Raw genomic sequence first — 9,690 nt, 5'->3', positions numbered from 1 at the left:
ATATAAAAAAATAAACTAATAAAAATAAACTTAAAAATAAACATGTAACTTTAAATGGATGTTGACATCCATTGATGGATGCTCACATCCTTTTAAAGATTATATGTTTATTTTTTTTAGGATTTATTACGCATCTTCACGACGAATCCTTCAAGCACCACCACACCACCGCCACACACCGATCTTGGCACGACTGATCAATTGCTTCCATCACCACTTGCAATCTCTCACTAAGCACACCAGCTAATGAAAGCCCACCACACTATGAGACCACAATTCTATCACAATTAAAGAATGAAAGGAAGAAGTAGAACGTGAAAAAGAAAAAGAGGAAAAAGAGTACAATGAAACAATGAGGGGACGAACGATAGAGAGAAAGAAGAGTTGTCGTTCCATACATGTAGAAGATTGGAGTAGGTAGAGGTTAAAAAATATTAATCCTAAAATTTTACTAAAGATAAAATATGGATGAGAAAATAAAGAGAGATAAAACAGAAATGAAGTGGTGGAGGGAGTAAGGGGTGGTGGTGGAGGGAGCAACACCCTAAAGTTTTTGGCTTGTAACATTATAACACAATAACATTCAACTAAAAAAAATTATTTCAAACTCAAGTCACTAAAAGAGTTTTAATCTATATGATTAAATAAGAAAAAAACTATATTAAAGTAAGTATTCCCTTGACAATACCAGTTATATTTGTAGGATTAATATAGTTGAGGATAGACTTGTCAATTTGGCCCCTTAACATGGTTTTATCATAACTTACATTAAGACTAAAAAAAGGAAAATGACACTTGAACAACCATTTTTGACAACATTTAGACATGCGCACACGTGTCAAAATCTGAGTGGTCCAGTTGGAAAAATTAAATGAAAATGGACCACTCAGATTTTGACACGTGTGCGCGTGTCTAAATGTTGTCAAAAATGGTTGTTCAAGTATCATTTTCCTAAAAAAATCCACAGAACTAAAAAGCTCTTCATAGAAAAAATTTACAAGACCAAAATATCTACAAATACATTGTGAACTAGGGTCAACCCATGAATTTTATTTTTTTGAAAACAATGTTCATTTTAAATACAAAACAAATGTAATTAATCATAATTTGTTGCAAATTTAAGTGTTATAATTTCTAAAAATGATTAAATTACATTTGATAGGCCAAAATTGTTGTCAAAAACATTTATACAACTTTTCTAAGAATAAAAAAGTAACAGTATTTTTATAAAATACATAATTCATTGCCCCATAAAACAATTTAACAATTAACTTTCTGAAATTATATTTTAATGAATTTGAGTTTTGAGTAATTAAATCATGAATTTGTGAAAAATAGACAAATTTAAAAATTAAACTAGACATAAATTTATTTAATGGGACTAGGCATATTTTAACCTTAACCCTATCCCACTTAAGAGAGAGTTCTGATGATGTTGTGACTGTTTTTGGACTATTTTTTTGTCCCCACTTAAAAAATTTTTAAAAATAAGATTTTTTCAAGAATAAATTAGGACCGACCCATTTCATAGACCATGAGTTAAATTGATAATTCTAACGTGGATTGTATTGTAATATCATTTAAATAATATTTATGATAATTACGGTAAATAAAAATCATAATATCAAACTCAGTTATGATTATCTTTAATATATGAATATTTTTTAAACGGATATATTTTGACAAATATATTTTGGATTGTTCCAAAATAAATAAAAAATAATAAAATTTATTGGATCAAGCTATTTAATATATTTATAGGATGAAATAGATACATAATTTTTTGTTATTAGGTAAATGAAATTGTACTGTATCTAAGAGAAGAGACAGAGGGAGAGACATGAGTGTAATGGACTTTGGAGGCATTATTATTTGGGCCATACGAGGAGGCCCACAGGCTGTAAACAAGTGTGGACCGTGGGCCCACAGGATGTGGGTTGCTAAAACTATAATGGAAGTTGCTGAGCAGCACGTGTGGCTCAGTTGGAGTTGCACACTGTCACGGTAGATTGAGGATGCAGAAGTAGTGAACTAAAGAGTTGAGTGATTGAGTGCAAAAGAAGCTTAATTTGAATGGAATTTAGCATTGGTTGTTCACCATCTTCAACCTTTTCCCTGCCACGATCGCTTCTTCCTCCATTAAAAACCGTAACCACTTTCACACGTGACTGGGGGAGAAGGAGAAGTACTTGCATACAAAGTTTTTCGGTATCTTATCACAAGTTTGTTGAGTTTGCTTTGGATGAAACCAGACGCCACACTCACTTGAACCCTTCACCTTTGCAGGTTTCTTTTTTCTTTATTTTTTTTTTCGTGTGTGGAGATGGTGTTGAAATTAGAATGGTTTGTTAGGGTTAGTGTGGATTTTGTAGTTTGTAGTGTTTATTAAACTTTTAGTTGAGGTGGAAATAGATAGGTTTTTCTAATGGTCCAGTTGCAGTAAACTTGAAACCGAATTTAGGAACGGTTTGTTAGATGTGTTGGAGTGGATAAAACATTGCATGTGGATTCACTTTAACAGGACTGTGAGTTGAAGCAAAGAAATGACATTTTGGTTCAATGAAATGTGTGTAATCAAGGAGCACTGAACATTCCATTCCATTCTGTTTTGAACATATACGAAATGCTGCCTTAGTGATGCATTTGTACATAACATAACCAATATAAGGGTGAAGAAGACAAAGAATTTTAGTAAAGTGCTCTATTAAAACAAGTTCTGTGGGTTGTGGCTCAAAATGCTGTTACCATACATTGGGTGGCATTGTGCAGCTGAAATGGGGTTAATGAGCATGCTTCAGGATGTGGTGATTTGTAATTTTAGCCCATCTTTTATTTTATATGAATTCTTGTTTGATTATCCCCCCTCTTATTTTCTAATCTCTAGGATTTTTTTTTGGGATCATTCATGCTTGATTAGGTTTTTATTAGGTTGTCGTCTGAACTCTTCATTGCCTTCCCAATGGTTATGATGCTGAAAACTGCTTAATAGAATAGGAGAACGTTAACTTTAACAGTAAAAATTGAAACCTTTAAAACTGCTCGACTTCAATAAATTTACTGTATTAAATTTCTTTTTATTGCAGAACTCAGTACACAATTCCATGTTTGACACATATAGATTGCAAGTGCTGCAGATTTCTTAATTGGTAATTGATAAACCCAACAATACATGAACGTGTTTGCCAACATCTAGAACAAGTTTCAAACACACTCATTGATTTTGTAAGCACTGTACATAAATAAAGTAAACAATCACTTTGATTTGGTCAATAATATCTAGAAAACATCTTCCATTTAATTTTGAAGGAAAATTTAAATGAAAAGGAGCTTTTGAGGATGTGGTCCATTGTTCCAATCATCAACTTTACACTTCTGATAATTAAATAATGAAGAAGTCATTAACTCTTGTTTTTTTGTTCTTTTGTTATTTAATTTTCCATTTCATATTATATTTTTCTTTTGGTATTAAATTTAGTTTAACCGAACTGTAAAATTTTCCAAAATCCCAGTTGTGGCTTTTGTCCCTTGTTCTGCATTCCTCTGCTTTGTTCTCCACCATTATTTGTGTCCACAGATCTTCACCGTACATTTTGTGTATGTTTTTTTGCAAGGAAAAGTTCAGTTCCATGAATTCTAAGGATGGTAAAGGAATGCTTAGTATGCTATCATTTGAAGCTACCAAAATTAGGCTTTTACGAAGTTTGATCATTGAGACAGAAACAATGCAGGTGTTTTTTCAATCCCTGTCGAATGTCAATTTATTATGTTTGTTAGCTTAACTAAACTCTGTTAGTAACAGTTTGTTGTCCTTACTACAATTAGCTTATCTACTATAGTTAGTTTACTAGGATAATTAGTTCATCTTTGTATAGTTATAAAAAGCTGAAGCTTACTATAGTAAAATCAAATTTGTAGTCCCTCATTCATAGTGAAATCAGTTTCCCTCCCTTTGTTAAGCATGAAACAGTCCATGCCTCTAACCCTAGTTTTCTTCTCCTTGTCCAACAATGGTGACAACTAACTTTTCTCACTCAATCTCTGAAAAGCTTGACTCAAATAATTATCTTCTTTGGTGTCAAAAAATCAACTTCTCCTCTTGTGGCTCCAATCTTCCATGTCTAGAGAAATGCTCACTCATGTTTTCTGGTGCAAGTCATTGTTTTAGGTTTGGAACAAGGTTCATGCATACTTCCACTTGCATACCAACATGAAAGCTCTCTCCAGAATAGAAGCAGAGTATTGCAATATGGCATACACCACAACTGAAATTGTTTTGGTTCAAACTTTATGATCTTAACTTGGAATTTCACACACTTTGTGATAACATGAGCTCTATAGCCTTAGCCCACAATTCTCTTCAGTCATGCACCAAGCATATGGAAACAAATAGTTTCTTTGTTCGAGAAAAGGTTGTTACCTAGCAAAATCTAGATCATTCATATCAAGTTGTTGATGTTCTAACCAAAATCTTCTCTCCTAATCGATTCCTGACTCTGGTTAAAGCTCAAAGTTCTAGATTCTCGTTCTCACCACCCTTCCTGAGTTTGCGTGGGTGTAGTGGGGTATATATTCAGTACTATATTGTATCTCTTTCATTGCTAAGATCTATGTAACATACTCTCAGTTTGTTATAGTTTGTTATCTTAACTCAACTCCATTAGTTACAGTTGGTTATCCCTACTACAATTAGCTCTTTTATTATAGTTAGTTGGTTTACTAGCATAATTAGCTCATCTCTGTAGCTATACATAAGCTTAGCTTACTGCAGTAAATTCAATTTTGTAATCCCTCATTCATAATGAAATCAGTTTCTCCCTGCACTATGTTATTCTAATACAAATTGATGTATGGTTGGTTTCTACTACTGTCCTAAAAAAATATGCCTTTGTAGTACCTGGTAATTTATTTTAGCCATAACAATTTCAAAATTTGATCTTTTATGAACTTATTTCTGCCAGTCTCGATTCTTGAAATACCATAGTTTCCACAAAACTGACAATCCCTTGTCCATTATTTGAATTTAAAATGTCTATGACGTAACTAATCATTTCAGAACTTGCCGATGTCACTTCACAATATATCCTCTTTACTAATCAGACTTCAAAGTTAATGTCTGTTCTTGTTTTTTGAATTTCTTACTAGATGAATTACTATAGTAACAATCCCATTCCTAATCGTGTTGCTGTTATTTTAAAGTAGTAATTTCTTCATTGGGAAAACAGAGGTGGGCATTTATTTTCTGAATTGTGTTATTATATATCTCTGGATCCTCCTCATTTGACTTCAATGTGTTGGATTTCATCCTAGTCCAAACTTTTTTCCATCTTCATGTGAACTTGAACTTCAGCCTAGTGCAAACCTGTTTTCAATGATACAAGAAAAAAAAAAGACATGAATTGCTGAAGTGTTCTGTATTTTGTCCTGTCTGGAAATTGTTTTACAATATGCTCACTGCCTCTCTCTTTTTTTCTTGAACTCATGCAGGTTTTTGATTTTACTGTCTTTCCTGAAGCAGAATATGATGTCCCCATATTTTGTGCCAACTTTTTCACCTCTGCTAAAACAAACATTGTCGTATTGTGAGTTAGCATCTTCTTCCACTGTTGTATTCCACTTATATAAAGGATGTTCTCCATTTTCCATTTTACTTTTAGTTGTGGAAAAGTCCACAATGTGGACCGTGTTTTCAACTTTTTAACTTACTCATAAGCTGCATTTCAGCTTATGGAAATTTATGCATTGTAATGCATAATTTTTTCATCAAAGAAGAGTTTAGAACTAATAATGAAAACCTATCTTTGTCTGCTTTGCATTGTGAAATTGTGTTGAGAATCATTCAGTTTTTTAATGCATAAAATAGCCTCTTATCCATGTGGTACATAACAGAGAACTTTTATATCATCATTTGGGTGTGGTTAATGCATATGTTTTACTGCTTACTAATACTCACCAAACTAGGTTTATCAAGTATCAAGTAGTCTCAGGAATAGGTATTTGATTGAACTTGTTAAAAGAAAATGCCATATTTCATTAAGTGTTAACTTTCTTCGATAACTTGAAGAGGATGCTTCATTCCTTTTTATAACAGGTTCATGCATCTTTTATGGTATATTTCTAATTATTCACATCTGAATGTTACTTTAAGCCAGAAAATTGTAGTTGTTTTACTCTAGCCCTTTGGTTTTGCCACTTTTTTTCTATGAATCTTGAATAAGATGAAGTTTAGTCCTGTTAGAATAATTACATCTATGTATCATCATTAAGCCTAAGTGGGTGTAGTGTGTTAGACAATCTATTAGCTATACCCATAGTACCTAGTTCGGCACTTAGGTGTCTAGTGCAGTTCCTTAATCTTTCATGTATTCTTGAATAAGTTTTTCATTATAAATAGAAGATTATGAGAGGGGTCTCTTGAGCCCTTCAAAATATATTTCTCTGTTTTTAATCTTAAGTAATCCTAACCAGCTGCACAGTGAAGGTCACAGATATTTTCTTGCAGAGTTACAGTGCTTGTTTTATAATTGTTATTCTCTTTAGAATGAGGGCTTGTAAGTAAAGAACCCTGAAACCTTAGTTCAATAAATCTGGCTATATCTGTCACAAGATGTCATGTCATATTCTATGTAGAGAATCGTGTATTTGATTCACTATTTGAAATTAAGTTATATTAGATGTACCAAAATCATCCTTGTTTTATGCATATTGACCTTTGCTTTCATTTCTTCTGTATTGTAGTTTTATAATCGAAAGTTATAGAGGCTTTTGGATAATTGGTAGTGACTCGCAGTGATCCATCTTATAAAGAACTACTATTTGGTGCAGCCATTGTAATAAATGAGAAATTTGTCATATTGGTCAGTAAATACAAAAGGATTTTGTGTGTGAGCTGCACATCTACTAGAATTTACCACCTACTCAACTGTAGAAGAATTCTATAGTGCCCATCCATTTAGATAATGTACTATTTTCCTTCTAAGGTTGCATTTTCCTTCCTCAATGTAGGTGTCTCTAGTCATATTGCCAGTGCTTGTGCTTTACATAATGACAAAGACAATGCTTTACCTAGGAACAAAGCATAAAGCAAATATGTGAAAAATCATTGTGACAGTCTGTGTAGTGCTTGGTTCTCCTCAATATTATTTACACGTTAACTGTCTTAGAAATATAGTATCTGTTCACCTATATGACGCTGGTACTTTGATAAAGATTTCCAACTGTACTATTAATAGGTACAAACATTCTATAATGCAGGGCACTAACCTTGAATTAATTATGTCAGGGACCTTAACCCCTTGCATGATATCATCAATCGGCATGAGTACAAGGATAAGTACTTTAAAAGCTTAATTCCTCTTGGCCTTAAATATACACAGGTAAATGCAAATATTTAGGGCAAATTATTAGAGTTATTGGTAGAAGTATTTTCAGTTTTGAAACAGTTAATCACTCAAATGCAGCATAACAATGTGCAAAATTTTGTTAATAAGAACTACTTATTGATCTGATTTGCCACATGAGTGATGCATTGTTTTAAAACTATATATACTCTTACTACAAATTCTCTGTTTTTGACTTTTCCTTTTCTTTCATCGATGCATCTATGTTCTGTAAATTATATAATTCTTTCTTAAAGGAGCTAGCGTGTTGACTTAACACAGACTTCATGCAGCTTTTTCCATGGGGAGGGAAGCTCACAAGTGAGTCTATAAAATTTTTTTCACCAATTGTCATCTGGACAAAGTTTACCTCAAACCCGCAAAAATACGATATTCTGTATTCTGCATTTAGGGATTATTTCAAGGTAATAACCCTAGTGCCATATTAAACTTTATCATTGACCATTTCAATTTTGCAAAATATAATATATTTAATATAGTTGGCCTTGTACAAGTGTAATTTTTTTTGTGTTGATGACTGGGACCCTGGGACCCTGACAGGTATGGTTGGAATTGATATGCAAATCAGTTAAAGAGACAGATGAATCTCAGGTTGTACTCAATCTCGAAGCACAACACAGATATTTGACATGGAGAGTTGAAAAGGTAGTTCACATTTTTTAATATTTTTGGACAGCCAATCATAAATATGATTAGTGATCTATCCACAATGACACATATTTCATCCTAGGTATAGTTGGTTTTGGGGTTTGCTAATTCACCAAGGTTTTACACTCATTTAGCCTCAGTTAATTTAGATGATGATAATACTGAAGAGGATTATGCTTGTGATATGTTCAAGAGAGCTAGCTACCTTGTTGTTTATTGAGCAATGTTGAAATTTGTTTCTACTTTCAAATTTTGACAAATAAGTTTGAAATGTAGTTTGAAGTTTGAATTATCAACAATGGACAGTCAATCCAATGGAGTCTTAAATTTAGAATAAATATTCTATTTCAAATTTAAATTTACAATGGACCTGATTCCTGGACATATTTTGGAAGTAGGATCCAGGACAAGGTGTGTTGAAGAAGTTGATTGGGGATACACTTGCCAAGGTAGGTCAAATCCTTGGTGGTTTAATTTCTTACAATTTAGTACTACAGAAGCTTACTTCTGGTTTTATCCTAGGATTTGTTGAGAAAATTTCTCTTTAATGGAGTTGATGAACTAGGAAGCAAAACATTCTATGATTATTTTCCACACTGCTGCACTCAAGAAGGGATGTTAAATAAAAAAGGCAATATTGTTGGGAAGTCCTTCGAAAATCGCCCATGGAATGCTAGAGGAGAATTTATTGGTAATTGATTTTTGAATTGGGTTTTATTTATCTAATTTTTGTTTCCTTTGCAGCTGTGTTTCATGTCTTTTGCTAGCCTGAGCCTCTCTTATCATCATTGTTCTGTGATCAATTGGATTGTTTCCCTTAACTGTGTCTTTTATTTCCTGGTACAAAGATTGGTTCTGCATATTTATGTGGCATTTTGCATGTATATGTACGTTACTGGTCACTTGAAGGTACAATCTGACAGTGAGATTTTAGGTGCAAGAGAAATTAATTGAAGAAATCATTTGAGCTTAATTTCCATTATTACGATCAAGCATGAGATGATTTCAACAGTGAAATAGGCTTAGTTTAGTGGGCTAGCAAATAGTGCACAAGATAGCACTCACAAGCAATATTACATTAAGATCAGACGACCTTCTTCTTAATTAACATAGTAACTAGGGTGTTTAATTTTTTATTTATTTATTATGCAAGATAATTTTTATAATATTTACAGAAAAACTTGTTAGAATAAGTTTTTTTAACTTATTTCAGTAATTCAGTTAATTTTATGAATAAAATGTTATTTGATTGGATTGAAATAACTACTCAGTGAAATTGTTTCTTGGTTTATAGTAGTTTTTAAGAATCCATGTGTTTTTATTGACTGTTGGAATGTTTTAGGTGAATGATTGTCAGCATGTAAAAGGCAACACTTTTTAGACATTACTTTAAATTTTGAATCGTTCAGCAAGCATTGAAGAAAGAGACTGCAATTGTTGTAGAGAATTATCCCATTAGATGTTTGTAATATAAGTGCTACTGTACTGTGTTATGTCCACTAATTTTTGTATGGCAAAAAAATTCTTTAACAAATCTCAGGCTCCTATGGTTGTACTTGTGTTATTGTAACATTTATATTGTAAGATACAATCAGCTGTGTACAATTAGCTTTAGATCAATCAAGTCTTCTAAATTAAATTTATA

General features: G+C 32.5%; 1 protein-coding gene across 5 annotated transcripts; it reads left to right on the top strand.

The window, feature by feature from the left end:
• Positions 1 to 1,978: 1,978 nt before the first annotated feature.
• Positions 1,979 to 9,690, top strand: LOC148204736 (phytochromobilin:ferredoxin oxidoreductase, chloroplastic-like). 5 transcript variants are annotated; one of them, XM_088096584.1, is made up of 10 exons: positions 2,146 to 2,286; positions 3,084 to 3,146; positions 3,612 to 3,728; positions 5,485 to 5,579; positions 7,280 to 7,373; positions 7,670 to 7,801; positions 7,938 to 8,042; positions 8,444 to 8,494; positions 8,568 to 8,736; positions 9,388 to 9,690. In XM_088096584.1, the coding sequence occupies exons 3-10, from the start codon at positions 3,627 to 3,629 to the stop codon at positions 9,393 to 9,395; spliced, it is 756 nt and encodes a 251-aa protein (XP_087952710.1). In that variant the 5' UTR covers positions 2,146 to 2,286; positions 3,084 to 3,146; positions 3,612 to 3,626; the 3' UTR covers positions 9,396 to 9,690. The 5 variants fall into 5 exon arrangements, with proteins under 5 accessions (XP_087952705.1, XP_087952698.1, XP_087952709.1 ...); XM_088096579.1 differs by lacking the exon at positions 3,084 to 3,146 and having other exon boundaries at positions 1,979 to 2,286; positions 3,618 to 3,728; XM_088096572.1 differs by lacking the exon at positions 3,084 to 3,146 and having other exon boundaries at positions 1,979 to 2,286.

Source organism: Vigna umbellata, chromosome 1 (assembly GCF_029865625.1).
Source record: "Vigna umbellata cultivar VRB3 chromosome 1, Vumbellata_1.0, whole genome shotgun sequence".
Taxonomy (NCBI): domain Eukaryota; kingdom Viridiplantae; phylum Streptophyta; class Magnoliopsida; order Fabales; family Fabaceae; genus Vigna; species Vigna umbellata.
Note: the sequence above shows the minus strand (reverse complement) of the source record. Positions and strands in the feature narration are given on the sequence as shown.

What these genes read in the sequence shown, in the direction of transcription:
- LOC148204736 (XM_088096572.1), top strand. Translation starts at nt 2,074, where the DNA reads ATGGAATTTAGCATTGGTTGTTCACCATCTTCAACCTTTTCCCTGCCA. An exon ending in TTGAGACAGAAACAATGCAG is followed by an intron (nt 3,729 to 5,484) that starts GTGTTTTTTCAA and finishes GAACTCATGCAG; the next exon opens with GTTTTTGATTTTACTGTCTT. An exon ending in CATTTAGGGATTATTTCAAG is followed by an intron (nt 7,802 to 7,937) that starts GTAATAACCCTA and finishes GGACCCTGACAG; the next exon opens with GTATGGTTGGAATTGATATG.